Here is a 23,555-nt window from a genome sequence, read left to right as displayed (position 1 = left end):
TCATGTGAGTGGATAAGATGGATAAGATGGATAAAGGGCGACTCTTGGACAGGAAAGTCGTATATCTAGAGAGATATGCTAAGGGCATTAATGACCAAACTGCACGACTTGTAAAGTTAGTGATTATCTCCCTTGTCTACGCAATTTCTGTCTACATATCGAACTGTTTTAAGACGATGCATTTCATTTCCGTTGTCATTTTAGTGAATTTAATTAAATTGCACTCATGCTACCAAAATAAAATGTGCGCAATAAGTCTTCTTGACATTGGTAATATCCGGTTTTTATTCTTTCAAAAATAAATCTCAATCCATTGTTGTGGTAGAAATGTGTGTGTGTTAGAAACAGGAATCTTTGATTCCCTCAGCATCAAGTTGAGTGTCAGTAAATCAAAAGGTAAACTAAGCTTGAGAGAATAAATTGATCTTCCTTGTAATTACTCCTTCTCTTGTGAGCCTGGAATGTGTCCAGGTCACTGGAAATATGTTCCAGCTGATTCCATACAAAACAGCGAGCCTGTCTGAAGGTAAAACATTTGTGGTGATGGTAAGAAGGAAAAGGACGAGGAGGAAGTGATGAAAGAGAAAGAGCCTGAAAAGAAGAAGAAAAATAAGACCAAAAGTTATTGTTTAATGCACTTACCTTGCTCGTGCAGTACCAGCCCCCCAACGACAGAAATATGTTGATAAGAAAGCGAAATCAACAGTCAACAAAAGTCACAAATTGTAAGTGGAGGCCAGTTCAGAGATGTAGTGCACATCTACACAGTCATTATGAATCTGTGATAACAGCATATTATGGGAAACACAAAACATTGAAAAGTCTGTGTACAACAGTCAGGAGGCCTAAACAATAAACAAAAAGCAAACTGTGTTTGATTGCAGTGAAAAAAAAAATAATGTGAGTTTATATCCACCAAATCATGTTCCCATATTTCATTTTACTTAAAAATTTTCCTGACAGTTAAATCAAATATATAAAAATCTCTTCCTTTTGTGTTAGACTTAGGCTAAGTGATTGTAGATATGTCTGCTGAATTAATATCAAGCTAGTTCATCTTCACACTTATCCACACGAGCAAAACATTTTAAACATCAGAGGTGATGACCTGCTTCCATTTCATGTTCATATTCTCTTCTTGCTTTTTCTGAAAGAATAAAAGTCAACTATAAGATGTTACAATTATTTAATTTTTTATAGAAAATTTGATTAAAAAGACATTTTGAAAAAGCAACAGTTTTAAGACATCTAAATGAAAACATAGCAAGTATGCACTCGATTGCATACACATGCACATGCACGCTCTTTCTTTCTCTTTTTCAAACACACACACACACATTTATTGGTTTCTTCGAATTCTTACTTTCAAAATATGTGTCCATGTTGTCTGTGTGTGCGTGAGAGAGAAAGAGAGGAATGTTTTTTCTTAACCAATTTTAGTCTCTAGCAAAATGCTAGAAACACACGCGTAATAAACAATATGTATTGGTAAACGTTTCATGTCCAGAAACACTTCCTAATGTTTAAGTATATGAATTTATTTCATAGATTCGTTATTTGTCATTTTCAACTCACCGTTCGTTTTAGTTTTAGTAGAACAGTAACAGCTACTGCAATCAAAGTCAAACCAGCGACGACAGGTAGCACCACCATATATACAGGTACAGGTGAACCTTAACATAACACAGATTCAAGTAGTTTTAATAAACTGAAATGGTAGGCGTAGGAAATGATTTGCTTTGGGCCATAGCCAAAGTGTATGGTCTAAAAATCTAATGCCAGGTTATGAAACAAACTAAATTACGTGTAATTAATCTATTTCAGGAAATGTGGTATGATTTATGTTCGGTAGAAATGCTTGCGAGTAACTCTGTAAGGAAAATAAAAACAGGAAAGGAAACGAAAAGGACAGAAAAGGACGGGAGAGACCTAACCCTGCACCTTACTGCCAGTTAAAGGTAAGTGAGCAGTAGTTTTAGAAGCAGAGGTTGATGCATTAGACTATCTTCATATTTTGGAAAACACTTTTCGATGAGATAATGTCCTTTAAACCCTCGCTAAATAAAAACTCTTAGTGTAATTCAATCTGTACAGAAAGGTGCAAGACTGTATTATGATAAAATGGTAACTAATATATATGTCCCTAACTTTTGCTCAAAATGGGATACAAGACTAAATAGAAATGTTGATTGGCATATTATATTCAGGAAAGTAGCCAAGATTTAATTAAAATGGCTCCAAATCAGAGTCCTGCATAGAATACTTTGGACAAAAATAGCTTTATTTAATATGGGTCTAGAAATTGATGATCTTTGTGACTATTGTAGATGTGAAAAGGAAAACATTCAACATATTTTTTGGAAATGTAAATGTGTTCAAGATTTCTGGCAAAGCTTTCAAAATTATGGGTCAAACAAATGTGGGATTATGACAAGGATGATTTTAAGCGAACACCGGGTTTTATTTGGATGCAGTAATACATTTAAGACAGATGATGTACTGGATTTAATTTTACTGCTTGCTAAATCATACATATACTCTTGCAGATTTAAAAAAAAAACCACACCTCAGTTGCAACCATTCATTCAGATACTGCAACATAGATTTAAAATTGAAATTTTTAATGCAGGTCTGGAAATGAAAGAAGAAAAAGTTGTACAACTTTGGCTACCTTATATTCAACTTTTTGACCAAAATCTAAACAGTGACTAGACTTTCATACATGTTGACATACACTACCTTATATGTCTTTTATATTGTTATATATGGTATAGTGCAATGGAGTGAATGGCTTAAACATAGAATATGCTATATGATTAATGGGTAAATGAAGACTATTATATGAAGAATAGTATATTGAAATGACTCATAAAAATGTAGGGGACAAAAATGTCTGGCACTATTTAATGTTTGTGATATTATGTACGTTTGTTATATTTCAAGGAATATGATTTAGATGATTTTGTCATGTAATGTGTTAATGGAGAATAAATGTTTATGTAAAAAAAAGAATACACACACACACAGAGGAATCCACACACACACAACTCTCAGAAGCGATATAATAGCGGAGTGAGCGTAGTGAATTTAAAAAAAAAGAACGTTGATATATTATCTGATTCTACATTAGTCTGAAAAATGGACAAATCATCATTCACTGGTGTGTGACTGAAGTCAGTGAGGCAGGACGGAAGAAAATGGATGAGATAAATGACTAACCCTTGCCCCGCCCGGAACTGGTTCGTGCCGACACCACAAGGCGGTAATTATTGGCCGGTTCCAAACCAGTGATCTTGGCTTGCAAGGTCTCAGGGTCATCTATTTTGGGCTTCAGGTTCCTTACTGGGCCGAGCTGGGCGCCCTCCACTGTAGAACACAACAGAGACAACAACACACAATGACAACTCACATCCGGGGATGAGGTCTGACTGCAGCTTTGTCCATCAGCATGGCGGGGGTTAGCTAACCCCTCGTCACAAGCATCACACATTCAAGTGGAAACCAGTTGAGTCACAACACTTCTTGTCAACAACAGTATAAAAATATCAATGTTTACAAAATCAATATTTACAAGTTAAATAAAAAAGGAATATAGAAAGAAAATATAGAAAACAAAAGAATGCAACAAGGAAGGAAAGAATGGCAGAAATCTAAAGGTTCAGTTGTGAGGAGACAGAGGTCAACAAGTTCAGTTGGGAGGAATTAATGATGGAAGTATCGGGGAAATAAATTAGTTAATGTAAAAGTTGATGTAAAAGGAAAGAATAGGTTTGGTGGATGACACTGTGTGAAGTTTTACTAGAGTTTGCTGTAGGGGCTCGCGAGACTCCTCGAGAGCTGACTTCAAACGACCTTCCCCCTGACCTGGTGGGTGTGGTGTGATGCCCAGGAAACCCACAGCAAGACTTTTGTGGCTTCGTGCCTGCCTCCCCATCCCAACACCCTGACTCTATTAATAGCTCTGGGGTCGGATCAACAATAGGACACAGAACAGGAAGTGAGAACACGAACATGTGTGGACGAAAAAAAAAAGACGACAGGAGAGAGAAATTCTGTCGCCGTCGTTGTTCTAAAAACAAAAGACTGAAGGAGCAGAGGATAATGTGAGTCACATCTGCATTCAGAGCGGAAATACAGACTTTAGCTGCCAGCAGCCACAGTGTTAGTAGGCGTGGCTATCAGTCACAGTGTTAGTAGGCGTGACTATCAGTCACAGTGTTAGTAGGCGTGGCTATCAGTCACAGTGTTAGTAGTCGTGGCTATCAGTCACAGTGTTAGTAGGCGTGGCTATCACTCACAGTGTTAGTAGTCGTGGCTATCAGTCACAGTGTTAGTAGGCGTGGCTAAGTATAGTCACAGTATTAGTAGGCGTGGCTAACTATCAATCTCTGTGACTGCCGTTTATTATTATTGAGGGGCTGTTTTTTTCTGTTTCTAGTTGTTCTCAGTAAACATCACTGTACACCCACCTGGCTGTCAACCCGCCTACCCGTGAACCCACCTGGTTGATACCCGATCTCAAAGTCTGTCAGGCAGCCGTTGGGTTCCACCGGCGGCTCCCGCGACAGCAGGACGTAGTCCTCCTCCACCTCCACCGTCGGCAGGCTCAGCACGGCGCTGGGCGCTGTCACATATCATCACATGACAGATGTTTCCAGAAGCTGTCCCCTTGTTTAGTGGTCTATACCCGTGTTTATGTTACTGTACTTGCATATCAACTGAGGCCTATGTGTACCTCACGCACCTCTCAACTACAGGATGAGTGAGACAAGGCATCTCAAACTTCTCTTGGGGTTAGATGAGCTCAGTGACTCAGCTTATGTAAGTTAGGTAGATACCAAAGTACAATAAGCTGAGTTAGTGAATGTGTTGGATGTTTGAAACTAGTCAGAATGAACGATGACAGCAGGGTTTACACAATGCTTATGGAGTTAGATGCCACGGACAAAAGTAACTGTTTATCCAATATTAACACAAAGTTATTTACTCTTGTGTTTTTTTGTGGTTAAACAGGGTTACAACAGGTCCGCTTGTTTACAAGCAAGTTACAGCAACCACAGGTGTTGTGTAGATGACAGGAGTGGGAGTATCCCATCAATAGTAGTGAGAGGCTTTTTTTTTATTCTCCTTATGGGATCGCAAGAGCTGTTACAATATTTGCCAGTGGACACCGAGGACCAGACGGTGACAGTTGGGCTCAGTGGAGACTGGGTGTGTCCGGTACTGCACTTAATTGTCTCCGGTGTAGAGGACTCACTACACACCACCCTCTGTGCCCATTAGGTCACGAAATGAAGATGCTCACTGTGTCCTCTGTTGTCAAGCCCTAAAGTAAGGTTCATACACACAATGGTAGATTAGTCCCAACACATTGAAAATGAGTTTGTTACAGGCCTCATCAAATGAACAAGTTGTTAAAATGTGAAATTATACCTTGTCTACACTCACACGTCTACAGTAGAAGATTAATCTACGTACCTATATAACATCTGATGGCAGTGTTTGCAATTATAGCTTTCATATCACGTGTTACTGTAGCAGTGCATTATCTTTGCTGTTTGCCTCCCCTTCTAATGGGGCAAAGGCCCTTGAAAAAAAGATTCAATTGAATTCTCAAATATTAGCCAATGTAAGGTGCACGTGGATCACTCCCACTCCGTGTCGAGCTCCAGACACAGGTTACTGTCGTAATCGACAACAACAGCGACTGCACGGTGCTAAATGCCAGGTGCTACGTGTCAGGTGCTAAATGGCAGGTGTTAGCTAAGTACCACGTGCTAACTGCCAGGTGCTAAATGTCAGGTGCTAAGTGCCAGGTGCATGGCTAAACTAAATATGTCACGAGCAGTTTAGTCGACTGTTTAGTCACTAAGCCAATCATCTCGGGACTTGGCGGCGCACTTGTGCACACGACCCCTAACCGTGAACGATGACGTCATCCATAGCGACTTACTTCCTTCCGGTGTGAAGAAGTCGATGGTCTTGCTGGGCGGCCCGGTGTAGTGCGTGTTCCTCACCGCAACCTGGCCTCGCAGGGCTATGTTGGCGGGTAGGCCGGCCAGAGTGGCCCTCACCACTGGGTGGCGCTCCACGGTGTCGGGGGTGACTGTGATATCAACCTCCTGCATCTTGCGCCGGCCCTCGCTGGACTTCCAGTACTGCAGCTGCACGTGGGGACGTCACTAACATCACAACTCATTCACTTCTGACACTTTGACCGCCTCTGTGTCCATGCAACTGCCTACTCAACTGGCATTCAACCCGTCTATACATCTACCCACATACCTAGCATTCCACCCGTCTATACATCTACCCACACAAGCAGCATTCCACCCGTCTATATACCCGTCATCTGCAGGGCCTAGCTCACTGTGCACAATTTTAGTCTCTTACAGAAAGAAGACAGTAGTATCTCCCTTCCCACGTCTGATGACCGTCCTCTTATTATTCCTGTTTACCAGACACCACCACCACCGACCACCACCACCACCACCACCACCACCACCACCACCACAACAACAACAACAACAACAACAACAACAACATGGTTTATGGTTCCTGTTCAGCGAAACAGTCAAACTCTCCCCCAGTCAATATTTGCCTGCTGCCCACCCGTCACTGAGTGCTTGACACGGTCACAACTCATCTCTTCCTGTGCATCGCTGCTGATAGCAGTGCACACGGTGCTGGTCCACCTGCAGCCTCCACCCTCGAGGTTCCTGCTACCACATTCTTTGTTGTGTCTTCTGTATTTATGTCTTCTGTCAGTCGTAAGTACTGCTGCTTATCCCTCCGTCCTTCGTACGTTGTCTCTGTCTCACTCTAGTCTCAAGAGCTGAGCATGTTGCTTATGCGCTGCACAATTCACGCGTTTATTGTTGTTGTTGTGGTTGTTGTTGTTAGTAGTTAAATATGTAACGGAAGTCTGTAATACGCATGCGCCAAACGCGAGTTCTGCTGATCCGTCTTGCGCCAGGAAGGTCGCAGGTCACGTTGAGGAGTAAATGCGATTAGCTGCCCCTGCTGTGTGGTGCTGTCCTCTTAATGCCAGCAGGTCAGACATTCAAACCTCAGCCTTTCCCTCGGTTCCTGCACCAGGACCCCAGCCCCTCCACTTCCTCCAGCCCTTGTCTGTCATCAGACGGACGTCACTGGTGGACCGACTGTCACCTCAGTGTGCGGACCTGTGACTCAGTATTGACCAACAAGGACTGGAGGCCAACAAGCAGCGGCCACTACGTCCTCATCCCGTGATTATCACCCCTCGCTGTCCGCCACTACGTCCTCATCACGTGGTTATCGCCCCTCGCTGTCTGGCACTACGTCCTCGTCACGTGCTTATCACCCCTTGCTGTCCACCACTACGTCCTCATCACGGGTTATCGCCCCTCGCTGTCTGGCACTACGTCCTCGTCACGTGCTTATCACCCCTCGCTTTCCGCCACTACGTCCTCATCCCGTGGTTATCCCCCCCCCTTGCTGTCTGCCATCCGACGCCTCGTGCCGGCAGTCCGGCGAGCGAGTGCACAGAAAAAAATAAAGGAAAAGTCAGAAAAAATGAAAGACATGACACTCAGGTATCTGGCTGTCAAAGGGCCGACAATTCACCCCACTGCCTGAGTACGCCTAGCCCCCTCCCTTCCCTCCCTCCCCATGAACTCTCCAATAATTTCGGCCAGACAACAAAAACGAGAATGGGGCTGGGGCCTGGGTTGCCGGCTACAAGCAGGGAATTATTTGGTTTTCTGTGGGACTACAGAAGCTAATATGGCGCCCGGGCACAACCCCAAATAAGGTCTGGGCAGCCGCGTGAAATTTCGTCTCAAGTCTCAAGCAGACAGAGAATTTTCTGGAAATTGTTACCTCGGACAAGATGTCGTAGGTTCTCAGCTGGTTCCGGTGTCTGTGGCATGAGTCGGTTGTGTACTTGCGGTTAGGTAGCAGCAGGTGTAGGGGGGCTGGCGACAGAGTTGTCTGTTGTTTGTACCACTAAATCTTTGTTCTCACTGCTTGTGGTTTGGGTTGATGTTGTGGTTCAGTCGCTCTGCGCCCATGAAACCTTTTTCTTCAAGGCTTGCAATGCCTTGGCAGGCATCTTATTTCAGGCTGGCAGCGAAAAAGATCAAGAAGCTGCAGAAAGGTTCTGGTGGTTGCTAATGGTGTTTTTCGTACTGAGTTTTTAACTACGGGTTCCAGGCGCTGTCTCTCTGTAGCCACAAGTCGTTGGAAGCATCTTCCTCTTAAAAAAGTATAGTTCTCGAGAGGTATGGAAGAAAAAGAATGATGGCCGAGAGCTAGGGATTTTATCTGACAATAGACGTTCTGCAACGAACCCCAAACTTGATTTTTGTTTGCAAAACGCGGTTAGTGCCGACCGCGACACAGCCGCTGACAGCAGCTCACCTCCTGCTCCACAAGTCGCAAAAAGTCGAAAAGACTTGGAAGTCTGCGAGACCTCAGGAAAACCAAACCTCGTGAAAGTCACAAGAGATGTACAAACTGTGACATCACAACGAACAGCTGTGACGTGTCACGAGGTATGAGGGTGAAGGACACCTTGTTGTCGGGTCTTCAACTTTCACGCAGGTGTCGGCACCTGATGGTCGCTTTCGTCATGTGAGGCTGCGATGAGAGAGTTGTCTGCAGTTGTCTAAATACCGGCGAGTGGATAAAAGGGTGTTACCTCCCCTGAATGAACCATAAAAGGCTTTGGTAATAGCAGCACAGAGACCGCCATAACCACACTCACGCTGTCTACAAACACCGCAAACCCTGTCCTGATGCTCCCAAACCAAAAACTACCCGTGTTAGTTAAGTGGGCATTAACCGGCAAGAGGAGACAAACACATCAACCGTCACTGCACGACGCCATCTTGTCTCGTTAGTGACGCGAGTCGCCCCGGACATGGCGCCCGAGCCAGACCCTACAACTGTGGCCGTCTGTCTGGCGGGCACCAGACCACTGCTTAGCGTATTCACAAAGCTGTCAACACTGCATAGTGTATTATCAACACTGTCAACACTGCTCAGTGTATTGTGAACACTGCTTAGTGTATTCACAAAGCTGCTTAGTGTATTGTGAACACTGCTTAGTTTACAAAACTGCTTAGTGTATTATCAACAGTCAACACTGCTTAGTGTATTCACTACACTCCTTCGTGTATTCTCAACACTGCTTAGTTTTAGCTGCTGTGTGTAAGGTGTTACCTGTGTGTATAGTGTTACCTGCTGTAATGCATTAGCTGTTGTGTGTTGTTCCAGTTCTCGCTGTGCCAGAGGACCGTGATGACCATTAGTGGACGAGTGCAGACGTGTTAGTCAGTGCAACATTCGTCCTTTGTTCAGCAGGAGTGGAAGAGTCTGAAGATGTGTGAAGTGTGTGTGAATACGTTTTGATGTGTGTGTGTGTGTGTGAATGTGTGTGAATGTGGTTGTGAATGTGGGTGTGAATGTGTTTTGATGTGGGTGTGCATGTGTGTGTGTGTGCAATGACCGACAGTGACGTCCTACCCACCGTCCACTCGATGACAAGGTAGCCCTTCTTGTGTGTGCGCGTCACCACCTGTTTGGGGCTGCGGTCCGGCTTGTCGGGCGGCGTGGTGCAGCTGCGCCGCGTGACGTCACTGGGCTGGCTGTCGCCGATGTCATTGCGGGCCAGCAGGCGGAAGGTGTAGATGCCGTAGGGGGGCAGGTCCACGAAGAACTCGTGACGGTCGCCGGGTATGCGCTCGTAGTACGGGTACCACACGTCCGGCTCCTCACTGGTGTTGAACTCCAGCGAGTACTCCCTGATCTTGGCCCCGTTAGGAGGGGCTGCCCGCCACGCCAGTTCTGCTCGGTTTCCATGGCAACTTCGCACTTCCACAGACGTCGGAGGCCCTGGCCTACCTGCGAATCAATCCATCCTTAGTGTCCACCACTACACTACAGCTCATGAAGGTTTATAATCTAATATACTTGTAGAAACATCGTCTCGCTAGTGTTGGATGGGCCCTCATTGATTTTACCTTTACCTGTCATCAGTTTAAGGCCTTGAGCTATTTTGCCTGTCGCAATTCACTTTATGTCACCCTTCATAGTATTTAAAAGTTGTAGAATTATTCCCCCAGAACAAGTTTCATAGCTGTCAAAGAGTGAAGCGGAGATTGGCTTAGAAGGGAAGTGTGCAAGGTCGCTGACGTCACGCTTCCGAAGGCTTCCAAGCTGCTTCATCATTTAGGGAAAAAAGATCAGCGGCCCGGATCAACAATGACCACACTCCCTATCGGCAGGCTCCAGGCTGGCTTCAGACCACGTAGAAGCACAGTTGAGCAGATCTTCAACTGTCACATTCTTATAAAAAAGCATCTTCAGCATTAGCGGAACCTGTACTGTAACTTCACTGACTTTAAAAAGGCATTTGACAGCGTCTGGCACGAGGGCTGTGGCATGTAATGCAAAAATTCAACATCGAAGAAGACCTCGTTCAATTCACTGAAGCGCTGTAAACAGCTCAATGAGTTCAATACTGCTGAACAACAAATAGGAGATTACTGCAGCACCACAGAATGTGTATGCCAAGGATGCCAACTATCACCGGGGCTGTTTAACAATCTTCTTGGAGAATATCATGCTCGAAGCTCTCCACCATCATGCTTCCATCTCAACTGGTGAAAGACCGATCTGAAAACTGTGCTTTGCAGATGACAGACCTGTTAGCAGGCACTAACATAGACCTGTAAGGCCTCAACAACAGACTGACAGACAGTTCACATTCACATGGAATGGAGACCAGCACTGAAAAGAGCAAAGTTATGGTCAATGGCAGTGACAAAGCAGAGATCTCTGTAAACTTGGGAATCACTTTCTCCAAGGACGGCAGCTCCACGCCAGATATCCATATCAGGATCGTGACATAACAGCAGCAATGGCTAGATTAGATAGGATCTGGCATAGTCAAAAGATGAGGTTCACTACAAAGTACAAGCTGCACAAACCCCTGGTAGTGCCGATCCTGCTGTACGGATGTGACGCGTGGACTCTGCTCGCCGAGACTGAAAGGAGAACCCCGGCATTGAAAAACAAGTGCCTGAGGAGGCTGCTCCGGATCTCATACAGAAAACATAGATCCAACGACTTTGTAGGAAACAAGATGGCCACACTCATAGGACGCCTCTACTGTCAACAGTCAAGCGACGTAAGCTGGTCTTTGGTCACGTGACTCGGCACGACACCTTGTCGAAGACTGTCCTTCAAGGAACCTTAGAAGGGGACCAACACCGCGGTGACCAGAGGATGAACTGACACAAACGCAAAGACTGGACAGGTCGTCCTGCACACTGTGTACAGCACCTGCTGACTGTCGCCCACAATAGACAAGATGGCGGCCTGTCAGCTGCCGATTCTATCCATGTGATCCCCCCAACCACAGGTGGCGGTCAAGAGACGACTGACCGACACCCCAAAGACACACGCATACGCATACCGACACACATACACACACGTCAGGCTTCTTACCTTTGACAGCAAGGGAAGTGGTTGTCCACAGTACAGAGCCGTTGGCATAATAACCCTCGCAAGTGTAGAGGCCAGCGTCTTCCAACTGGGCGTTACGGATGACGAGAGTGAAGCGGGTTTTGTCCGCCTTTTGCGAGTATTTCTTGTTGTTGATGTTTTTGATGATTTTGTTGCTCTGCGTGACGTTCATGTTCAGTTCCCGTCCGTTTTGGTACCAGCGCACCTGCAGGTGGCTTCTGTCGAGCAGGTCTGATGACGTCTTGCACAGAAGTCGGACTCTGGAACCTTCCTCCACCTCCAGGTCTGTCGCTCGGGCTTCTAGACACAGCAACACTGCAACAGGCAACAGACAGAAACGTCAGACAGTTGCTCGGCAACAACTAATCCCAACACAAAGGAGAGAAACAAATCCGTTGTTTGCTACGTAGCATCACTACAGACAGCACTACATCACTACAGTATGACTGGCTCCATCCAGGAACTTCCAGATGTTTTACTGAAATACACTTGAGAAGGAACAGCGCAAGAACCTCGCCCGTCACAAGGGGTGGGCTGCATGCGGGGCTTTAGGTCTGAGCTTACCTTAAGCTCAATTTGTTGTCTTAACTTGTAAAGATTGTGGTGGTGTAGGAGCTTGTAATAAGTCTGTCTCACCGGTCTCACGCGGCAAGTCGACTCCTCCCACCAAACGTAACAAAGGTGACTTGCACTTAAGACCGGAGATTTAAGACTTATTTTCAAGGCCGCATATGCAACCCGGACCAGTCGCCTGTCCTCCCAACTCGCAGCTCCGTTAGTTGCCAGGACAACGGGCTGGCAGGCACCAAAAGCGACCAGTATACGTGGGACAAAGTAACGCCATAGTAACGATATTAAACGCTTTTAATCGGAAGAATAGTTATTTTCTTTAGCGACTCTGAGTGTATTCTCGACATTTCTTGCAAGTCGATAAAAACCAAGAATGAATAAAAACAAAATGTGATCATCTGTGGCAGCCAAAAGGTTTTTGGTGCCATTTGTAGCCCACGTGTTTACGGTGAGTCTCTCGCTGTCAAAACAGTTGCACCTTATGTACAGGTGGATGTTGTGGACGTCAGCCAAATGCCATCACCAGCTGCCTATAGAGCACGCCTGTCGATAGGAATACTACGACAGCGCACAGGCTGCTACAACAGTTCTCTTAATTTCACCAAGACGACATACACATGTCCGTTTCAATCCACACCTAACGATACGTCTCTCCGAGCACTTTTCTAGCCACCAGCAATGTCCGTGTGCTCATTAATGTTCATCACACACACCCACACAGTCCGTGTAAACCGTCTTATTCTCCCTCTAACGTAGACGGTGGAGATTAACAATGTGGGGTACGACCTCCCCCGCTCTCCCTCTACAGGTAAACTCAAAAGGCAAAATTCTTACTTTGCGTTGTCGGCATCCGCGGACAATTAAATCGTCAGTGTCCTCGACACTCCATTGAACGAATTTAAAAACGACAGCGACGGCCCTCCATGAGGTCGGTGTGTCGTCGTCGTTGTCAGGTACGAGAGTGGAGCCCACTTGCTCAACACTCTCCGAGGCTTTGATGAGGATGTTCTCCGCCTTATCGCCGGCTCGGGTTCTTCTTTCAACAGGAACCTCTCGTCTGCTTGGCGACTGCCACTGCTTCCTCTCAGCAGAATCGGCGTACAACCTTCAGCAAACTGTGAGTCGGCTGTTTAACCACAACAGCAGCAAGTGTTCTAAACTAAGTTGCAATCCACAAAACACAGTAGCAGCGGCTCTACAGCAACACAGCAACAGCGAGTCTGTCATCAATCCACTCCAATCTATAATACCACAATTAACAGCCGCCGCTGGATCAATCAGCCTCTCGATTGCCCGATGGCTCTCTCTCCCTCTGTCGTCTGCTTCCTCCAAAAATTTTCACTCTCCCCAAACTTCTAAAACTACGTCATAAAATGACGTCGTGTTCTGACGCTTAAACACGACGCAACCAAAAAACACTCTCCGATACTGGTAAGGGCAATAATCTTCTGACAACAAAGGTAACACCCCCTGTTTCTCAACAGACTGGTGCGCGTGACAAGGGGGGGGGGGGCTGATTCACCATCATAACCAAAAGTACAAAAGATTTTGGTGACGGCATCAAAAATAAAAATAAAGAATGCCTTTAATGTTTCATATTCACACACTAAATGACACAGAAAAGATCATTTAAATATTACTTTTCCTTAAGCACAGTACTGTCAGAAGCAACCAATTTTTTTATAAAAATAATTTTAAATTAAAAAACGCCATTCAGGATTATTTTGTTGTCTATAGCTTTGTTTATTACTATAGAAGGCACGCTTATACATAATAATATTAACTGTTTTTATGTGATGGATATTGTTTTAAAGAATGTCCCATAAAACTTTCTCTCATAAACATGTACTTCAGAGCTACCTCTCTCGTCAGGAGGTCGACAGGATTTGACAGTATGATGCATATGGCCTTCAGGTACACATCTTTAACTTCCATTTTTGTCCCCAAAGGTTTCTGGAATGGTGATTTCAGCTATTTCAGACACCGGGTGTTTGCACTCGAAATCTTCTTGTTGGATGCATCTAAGCTCTGACTTGTCCCATGCGCAGTCCACCAGTGGCTCTGCAGGATGATTCTTTACATCACTCTCAAGCACATGCAAGCATCATTGTTTGAAAGTAAAGGTAAAAGGCCTTAATTTCCTCTAGTATTTGTCTAGACACAAAGTGTTGTACATCATAGGCTCATTGCATATTAATCGTAGTTTACCTTCTTGACCTATATTTATTAAAGCAAACGGGTAAGCAAGGCTGTAATTAACAACTTTGAGATTCAAAGTCATGCTCATGAAGTAGTTACCTTAGTGTAAAGATCTCACAAACCCAATAGTAATATCATAAATTACATGAGATTTTAAATTTTAAATAAAATTTGATACAGCATATGATCTTAATGCAGAAAATTTTTCTTTGAGTTTTTATCTTTGTGACACTATTAATTCATTATGCAGGACAGAGTTTTTTTTAAACTGGCTTATAATTTCGTTATTTCACAATTATGCTTTACCAATTTCCAGGATTTTACCATTGATTTTTAAAGTCCACAGATTTTAATTCTGGTTTCTTGCTTAAAAAAAAAATCATTTATCTGTTAATTAGAACTAATTAAATAAGCGTTGAAACCATTTCTAGAGATTGGGTTTTCATTGCTTGCTTGACATATACTTTACATATCTTTGTCTTTTTTATTTTCTTTAATGATAGCAATCCATCCATTTGTTTTTTTAAATACAATATTGACTAATCAGTGACCTTCGCCGCCATCGTCAGGATAAAAGTAAACTGCAAAATCGCTTTGCGTTAAGTTCACGTTGAATGGAAATTTGCAAATCAAGTTCCTTTTGTTTGCTGCAGTGCATTGTGTTCCTGTGCTTCCTGAAAACACACGTACTAAATTATTATGTTTATCTTTAGTGGTGGAAAGTTTCCCATGCACCTATGCGACATACTGTAAAAAGGAAAACGTTCCAAGTAAATGCATTGCACCACGAACTTATATCCCCATGATCCCACTAACAGGCAGAAGAAATGAAGACAGACGTACAATTAACAGTCTTTTGTTTATAATTTAATTACACACACCATGCACACAAATAAAAGCCTTTCACGAGTTATCTGTAGCAAAATCTATCACATTAGAAACCCCTGTTTCCAATTAACTCCGCGTTATTACTAGCTATTCCCGACGGAGAGGCGAAAACAAACTGAGACTCTATTTTGGACTTGTTTATTTGTTCACCCTTGACTCAACGGATACCATCAAGGACCTCTCTGTATGTACCGAGTTCGATTTTCTGTCGTATGAGGCATGAACCGTGGAGAACACATGTTTCTTTTGTTAAGCACTGCTTTTAGGCCCTTGGTCACCCAAGGTTTGTTGTTAGGATAAAACATAAACTGCTTTGAATGGAATTCACAAAAGGAGTTATATGAAGTGATGGTGTTTCTCACAGAAGGAGCTATATGAATTCAGTGATGGTGTTTCTGGGTCGTCCGGATTATGACTTGCTTCTAAAAGTCATCCCAGTCAGTACATTCACCACAGCCTTTACATAGAAGCTAGGACTAGGAGGATGAAGACAATGGAATTCAGACATTTTGTTGCAACCTGCAATGCCAATTATTTATTTAATATATACACAGAAATTTTAAGTATTGGAATTTCTTGACGGAGATCCTAACTACTTGTATCTTTACTCCTGTGTGTTTAATGTCTATATGAGTATGTATACCTGCCCTTGTGAGCGACAAAAAATTTCTGTCCTGGGTATCCTCGCCAGACAATAAAGTTTGTTTTGATTTTGATTTGATTTTGATTTGAAAAATATCTTGCTTAATATATATATATACACAGTAAGCACAAAACAAGCACATATTTATTAAAATATACATTAGAATTTAAATATTATTTACCGTTTTCTTCTAATGTTCGGTTGTTTTAGTACAAATCTAAGTTGAATTGAGTAACCGGCAACTGACTTGGACATAGCGCTTGATCAACTAATCCCTCGCCTACTTTTAAACATCAAAATGCCGGATTGGTCGACATTTTCAGCTGTCAAAGGGAAATAATCCATAGTGGAAGAATTCCTAAAGGTTCCCGTATTTTCTCCCTTATGTATTCATCGATTTGCGCACAGTTTCAACCTCAGACTTATCTGTGGTTACATCAATGTACACCGGTGAAGAAAACGTAGACAAGTGAAGGTCTCGCACTCGCTGCCCAGTGTCCGACCTCTCGACGAGCATGAAACGTAAAATAGGGGACTACTAAAATACTAATTTGAATCTCTAACGACTAATTTCCATTATAGAGCAACACGATAGCGCAGCGGTTACATGTGATGATTACACTAACTGGTGGCGGCCCTCGTTAGGTACGTCATGTGGAAAGAGTGTCTATTGTCACAATTAAAGTAAGAAAAACACGTTTTTATTACATATCCGATATCGGGACTTCGCATGTTTCTCTTGCTAACAGGTCTGGCTTCTGAAAGTATTCTCCGGGTACTTCAGGTTGTTTCCTCAATCGTATCATAAATCTTTTTTTAGAATAAAAAACAACATCTAAAGCCTTTTCAAACTAAATCAACCAACCAATTAGGGCTGGCCGTCGTGGGGTTTTCCGGTTTAATTCCTTCCCTTTCTGGCCTCCTCATAAAAGTTGTTACTAGCAGGAAATCAATCAAGTAGCTACTTAACAATATTGCAGCTCTAAAATTCCAACAAAATATAAGATTACGAGAATGACCCGATTGTAACAATTTTTTTTCAAAACTACAGACTGTACCTGCTGTACGAATGTTTTTTACTAGTCTGTGTTTACGAGAAGAACCCAATTCCGTAAAACTAATATGGTCGGAAGGTATCTCTAGCGCATCAACACGCCTGCTTACACCTTACTGTGCATACTTATGACAGACTTTGGAAGGATTCTCCTTTAGCTGAACGATGAATCAGTCCAGGTTACCAAAAATCAGTTCTTTAGTTCCTTCTCCTAAACCTACCCAGACACAAAGTTCGTTGCAACACCCCAAAAAAACAAAAACAAAGCAAAAAAAAAATTGCAGAACACTTTTCTGATTTTTATTGCAAGTGCAAGTGCTAACGAACACCACACCCAGGCCGGACTTGTGTCAGAACAACCCACTATCCAAAGCATATCGTCCACTCTTGCCGTTCTATCTACTTCTCTTTCCCGCATGGAGCAGTCTCAGACCACTTTTGTTTGCACCGTACACACTCAGCTGAGCGGTATTGAGGATTCTATTACTCAACAGATTTCGCAACAAATTCAGACTTCCTGCCAATCCTTGATACAAAACATCTCCAGGCTCCAGCAAGGTATTGATTTGGTCAAAGAAAATGTACTTGGAAATGAGAGACGGATCAACGAATTAACAGATGAAAATGAACTACTAAAAGAAAAAATGTATGAAATCATAACGGAAATGGATAAGCTCGAGGCCGTGTCCAGACGAAAAAATATTAGGCTGTTCGGCATACAAGAAAGTATCGGTGAGAACTACACAGAGTGCAGCTCAAAAGTGATTAGTCTCTTGAACAAACTATGTGATGTAAAATCATGGTGTGCTGAGGACATTGAGCGGGCCCATCGACTTGGGTTTAAGAGGACTGGCGACAACCGCCCCCGACCCATGATTGTACAATTTCATCGATGGTCCGACAAAATGATGCTACTAAGCGATAAGAATGTGAAGGACAATCTTCGAATGGCCGGTATTAGAGTAGCCTCTGACCTGACGAGACTTCAGGCAAATAACATATCAAAAGCCCGTGAAAAAGGGAAGTTTGCCTTTTACAAAAAGGGACAACTCCACACAGAACCGAGACGCACACGTCCCAGAATCGACAACGAGGTTGCTGTTAATAAAGTAGTTAACGAAGATGGCAAGCATACGACGGACCCCGACCACCCTGGTACTGACACCCTAGGTGCCGCAAACTGCCAGGAATACATACGTCAAACTCAATCGAATGGACAAGATCGGAGTGAGAGACGCCAACAACCTACCCGATCTTCTCCCCTCCAGACATCCTTCGCTGGCGACACTGACACCAACTGTGAAACGCATGGTGCGATGTCTACTAAACGCTCTGTTAGCAGCGTGTATGCAAATGTGTGTGCAAGTGATCAGCATGCTAAGCAGAGCGAATCCAGTGAATACAGTGAAAATTCGGAGCAAGATTGTACAGATAGACAATCTTCAGGACGTAGACAGCCCCCTCGTACAGCGCATGCAAAGAACGGTAGTCAAGTAAATCAATCACCTCGTACGAGTGGTCAGAGTTGCCTACCCAGTGAATGGAGGACCTCGAAAACGACATCGAAAATGGAATACAGTACCCTAAAAAGAACACCAACAAGGAAAAAATGACAGGATGGCCCGGCCTACTATAGTTCATTAAAATTCCTATCATATAATATCGAGGGACTTTCTGTGGACGGTAAGACAGACTTGCTGTTACTGTTTGATAAATTTCACATTGTTTTACTGGTAGAAACATTCTGCAAATCAGTGCCTGAGGCTATGTTCCCAAATTTTACAGTTTTTACCTCACCTGCTCTTAAATTGTCAGATTCCCCGGCAGGCTTTCGGGCGGTGTAGCTTTACTAATTAAGAATGACTTGAGACAATTCGTTACACAAATTTTGGTTGAATTTGATAACATGGTTGCTATTAAGATGTCAAAACAACTGATGGGTGGAGATCAAGACGTTGTACTTTTAGGTCTGTACATTCCTCCACCAAATTCACCTTACTATAAAGATACTGATATCTACAATGGCATAGCCATATTAGAAGACTGTATACTAGAAGTACCAAAACAACTGGGAGAATTACCGCTGATGATTTTAGGCGACCTGAATGCAAGGACAGGATCCGAGAATTTGAGTACAGCTGACGATGATGAGAGTGGTATAGATCAACAGTGTGTTACTACTTTATGTAATTTCCACAGATGCTCTGCGGATGTAGTAATTAACTCTTTTGGACGTTACTTGTTGCAGGTCTGTAATGAATTTAACCTTGTAATTGTTAATGGTTTAGAAACATTGCATACATCTAGCCATGGCACTTTTAGTGGAAACTTTACATACATCTCTAGAACAGGTTGCAGTGTTATTGATTATTTTATTGTTTCTGAAACTTTACTGAGGGTGTGTCATCTTCTCTCAGTTTTACCTATGGTGGAATCCAAACACATGCCTGTAGAGTTAACGTACTTAACTCGTTTCAATAGTGGAGATCAAGACAAGCAAACTTCAGAATGTAATTTTGAAAAATTTATATGGATAGATGATAAAATCATAGAGTTTCAGAACAACCTTCAAAGTGATGTAGTGCAAAGCCTCTTTAGGGAGGCTGAAAATCTTATTGTAAAAGACATAAATACTGCCCTTACAATGTTCAGTGATGGCTTACGGTTAGCTGGTGAATGTGTTAAGAAGACCATATACACAGGGAGAGAGAGGAGAAAAGTTTGGTTTGATGCAGAATGTAGAGAAAGCAGGAAACATCTACGCAAGACCCTCAAGAAATTTTGTACATCTCACTCTGATGAGGATAGATATATATATCTGCAATATAGGAAAATCTACAAAAAATTGCTTTGTAAGAAAAAAGCAGACCATAAAAACTCTTTAGTGAGATGTCTAAAAGAAAATATAACTGATTCTAAACGGTCTTGGGAAACAGTCAAGACCATCCAGAGGAAAACCTCAGCTGCACACCCTATACCTATTGAACAATGGTTCAACCATTTTAACTGTGTTTTTAACCCAAGCGAAGAAGTGACAGAAAACAGTACTACAGCTCATTATAATAGTGTAACAGAGGATACTAGTAGCAACACTAAGGAAAATGATGAAGCACTAAACAGTGTTATCTCAAAAGAAGAAATAGTAAATGTTTTGAGATCCTTAAACAATAAGAAGGCAGCTGGGCCAGATGGCTTAATTGGAGAACTTTATAAATATGCCTTAGATCAGTGATGCACAACCTTTTTCGGCCTGCGGGCCATATCCATTTCGGGCAGCCGAGTCGCGGGCCATATCCATTTCGGGCAGCCGAGTCGCGGGCCATATCCATTTCGGACAGCCGTGTCGCGGGCCACTTCACCGAAAAAATACAAAAAAGAACAAAAAATAGTGCAGATACCATTTTTACTAGAAACAAGTTGTACTTACCATTAATTATGTAGTAATTAGTGGGATATTTGAAGTTGTTTTCCCGAAACCAACTTCTTCTGAATGTCCGGCTGTATCGTAGAGACACCAAGTCGGAGCACTGAATCGAAATGTTCGTCCATCGAAAAAAACATTGGGAAACGCCCCTACGTGGGGATAAATACTTCTTCCCTTTTTTCGTTTTTTTTTTCGTTTTTTTTTAATACTAACATGCCGATTTCCTGCACTGTTGGCAGAAGTTTCGCGGGCCGGATGGCACCGCGTCGCGGGCCAGATATGGCCCGCGGGCCGAAGGTTGTGCATCCCTGCCTTAGATTATGTGCTCCCTTTTCTCACCACATACTTTAACTACCTGTTTGACAACAGCCTATTTCCTGACCAGTGGACAGAATCAATAATACAACCATTACACAAAAAAGGTGATCCCAGTAAACCAGAAAATTATTGAGGCATTTCTCTTGTAAATGTCTGTAGCAAAATATATAGTGCTATTTTGAATAAGAGAATTACAGATTGGATGGAGGACAATGAAATAATTGGGGAGGAACAAGCAGGGTTCAGGAGAGGGTACAGTACCATAGACCAAGCCTTTGTCCTCATGGCATTAATTCAGAAACAGCTACTAAACCATAAAAAATTGTATGTTGCTTTCATAAACTTTCGTCAAGCGTTTGATATGGTTTCAAGAAACAAGCTATGGAATGTACTTATCAAAAATGGTTTAAAAGGAAAAATGTTTTTAGCAATCCAAAGCATGTACAATAATGTAAAGGCTAGAGTGCGAGGTGGTGCAAAACTGTCTGATTATATTGAATGCCCCCGTGGCCTTAAACAAGGTGAGATTTGCAGCCCTGTATTATTTACTTTGTTTATAAACGAACTAACAAAGGACATAAATGAGTATGGGAAGCACGGTGTCCAGCTAACCCCAGAACTTATTGAGGTATTTATTTTACTTTTTGCTGATGATGTTGCCCTTGTATCAGATAAAATCATTGGACTGCAGAACCAGTTGAACAGTCTTTTTCAGTGCTCAAGGTCTTTAAATCTCACTGTTAACCTTGACAAATCAAATGTCTTGATTTTTCGAAATGGTGGTTTTATATCTTGTAAAGAAAAATGGTTATTTGGTAATTCTTCTTTAAAAATTGTGAATGCATACAAATACTTGGGTATAGTTTTCTCTACAAGGTGTATTTTTACACATGCATTAGAAGATATAGCCGAAAAAGCAAAGAGGGGAGTTATAGGTATTCTCAAACTGTTATGGTACATTGGCGATACTTCACCTAACCATTTTTTCAAACTTTTTGATGCACAGGTCCAGCCAATACTTTTATACGGCTCTGAAATATGGGGTCTGTGTACCAGTAACGATAGCATTGAGAAGGTTCACACCTTTGCAATGAAAAGATTTTTAGGAGTCACAACGAGGACACCTAACTCATTGACATATGGGGAATGTGGTAGATTCCCTTTGTTAATACATCAGTACGGTGTGTTGGTTATTGGCTCCGCCTTATAAGAATGCCACAAACTAGACTCCAGAAAAAAGCCTATTTAATGTTAACACTACTTCATGAGCAAAACAAGAAAACATGGCTGCACTTTATTATGATATTTTTGTATAAATATGGTTTTGGCATGGTGTGGGAAAGCCAAAGTGCTGGAAATGATAAACTGTTCCTACAAATCCTGAAGCAGAGACTGATAGATTGTCACCACCAACAGTGGCATGATGCTATTCAAAGCAGTTCAAGATATTTCCCATACAATACATTTAAGACTCATATTATTTTAAGCAACTATCTTGTCTGGTTGAAACACAGAGGCATAAGAGATGCTTTCATAAAATTTAGAATGGGTATAACTGTGCTTAAATGCCATCAGCAGCGTTATTCCTTAACTCAATCAGAATGTCTGAACTGCCCCTTTTGCCCTGACATAGTTGAAACTGAACAGCACTTTCTCCTTTGATACCCTAAATATATGGACCTTCGTAAACTTTTCATCCCTAATAAATATTTTAAGCACCCTTCCCTTTTCCATTTCACACTCTTGATGATAGATAATAGAATGCGAACTACACTATGCCTTGCCTCTTTTGTTTACAATACACTATAAATAAGAAAAACTGTGACTTAGACCAAACATATGTTAATGTTAGTTTGCTATATGTTGTCTTGTGACTGAAATTAATTTAATAAGTATTTGTACTTACATATTTCTATAACTGTATGGTATATGGTTAAATGACAATGCATATATTTACTTGCACCTGGGCATGTTGTATAATATTACTATTGATTATATTACCTATATTATATATAATTGTATTACTATTGATTATTATCTATGATGGTTATGTTCCCCCTTGAAAAGGGCCCCTTGAAAAGGGCCGATGGCCTATTCAATAAACTGATTCTATTCTATTCTAAGCTGCACTATTTATCCATTTTACATTTAACTATTGATTTTGTAAATAAATAGTGCCTTTATTGTCACTTGAAAAGTGAGTGTATAATTGAACCATTAATCTTGTTTCTAAATCGGTAAACACTATACATTGATTATTATTTAAAGTTAGCATATTTTGGGGGGGATGCCTTATACTATTTAATCAACATATTTATCTTAACAACAATCTTACTAGTGAGGAATGTTTGCCTGTCACAGAGAGTGTACATGGTGCGTCCTTGTGCAGGTTTTCTCGATGTTGCTAAAGTAGAACAGAAATAGATTTAACGTATTTAAAAGTGTACTTAATGTAAATGGGATATAATATAAATATTATATGTCTATGTATATAATACATAGTAAAAATGTCGCACTCACCAATCGCCGCTGCAGGCAGTAGAAAGCAGCAACATATCACTCCCTCTATCTTGCATGGCATGGTTCAGTGGTAAATCACTGCAATTTAACTTAGTTTAATTTAAATAAATGGTGCATTGTAACGTCGAACGATATGTCAGTACTAACACTGCTCAGTTATGTGGTGCTGGAAAAAGGATATACTATGTTGCTAATTAGTAGCTACCCGCATACACGAGTTTAGGCTGCGCTGCGTTGCCCTGACATGCAAGGCGTATAAGTAAAGGTTTAAATCATTGAGCAAAATTGGATAGTTTCAAAGCTACACCTTACATTTTCTTACCTCCTGCACAATAGTCCACAGCTTCCTTTCTTGGTGAGAGGCTCGGACCAGAAAGCAAGCTGTCTTTCCAGCTTGTTTACCGAGTTGTCCTATTGAGTCTGGG

At 42.2% G+C, this 23,555-nt stretch overlaps 1 protein-coding gene across 6 annotated transcripts; it reads right to left on the bottom strand.

Moving 5' to 3' along the window:
• Window positions 1-261: 261 nt before the first annotated feature.
• On the bottom strand, window positions 262-23,555 carry LOC112569145 (neuroglian-like). Of its 6 annotated transcripts, XM_025246851.1 has the most exons (11): window positions 23,453-23,512; window positions 23,131-23,208; window positions 14,835-14,957; window positions 13,945-14,145; window positions 11,497-11,829; window positions 9,515-9,888; window positions 5,954-6,164; window positions 4,502-4,624; window positions 3,220-3,366; window positions 1,576-1,673; window positions 262-1,147 (listed from the first exon to the last, which is right to left on the bottom strand). In XM_025246851.1, the coding sequence occupies exons 4-11, from the start codon at window positions 13,985-13,987 to the stop codon at window positions 1,088-1,090; spliced, it is 1,389 nt and encodes a 462-aa protein (XP_025102636.1). In that variant the 5' UTR covers window positions 13,988-14,145; window positions 14,835-14,957; window positions 23,131-23,208; window positions 23,453-23,512; the 3' UTR covers window positions 262-1,087. The 6 variants fall into 6 exon arrangements, with proteins under 6 accessions (XP_025102636.1, XP_025102634.1, XP_025102635.1 ...); XM_025246849.1 differs by lacking the exons at window positions 13,945-14,145; window positions 14,835-14,957 and having other exon boundaries at window positions 23,453-23,555; XM_025246850.1 differs by lacking the exons at window positions 13,945-14,145; window positions 14,835-14,957 and having other exon boundaries at window positions 23,443-23,542.

Source organism: Pomacea canaliculata, linkage group LG7, assembly GCF_003073045.1.
Source record: "Pomacea canaliculata isolate SZHN2017 linkage group LG7, ASM307304v1, whole genome shotgun sequence".
NCBI lineage: Eukaryota > Metazoa > Mollusca > Gastropoda > Architaenioglossa > Ampullariidae > Pomacea > Pomacea canaliculata.
This window is presented reverse-complemented; position numbering and strand designations above follow the sequence as displayed.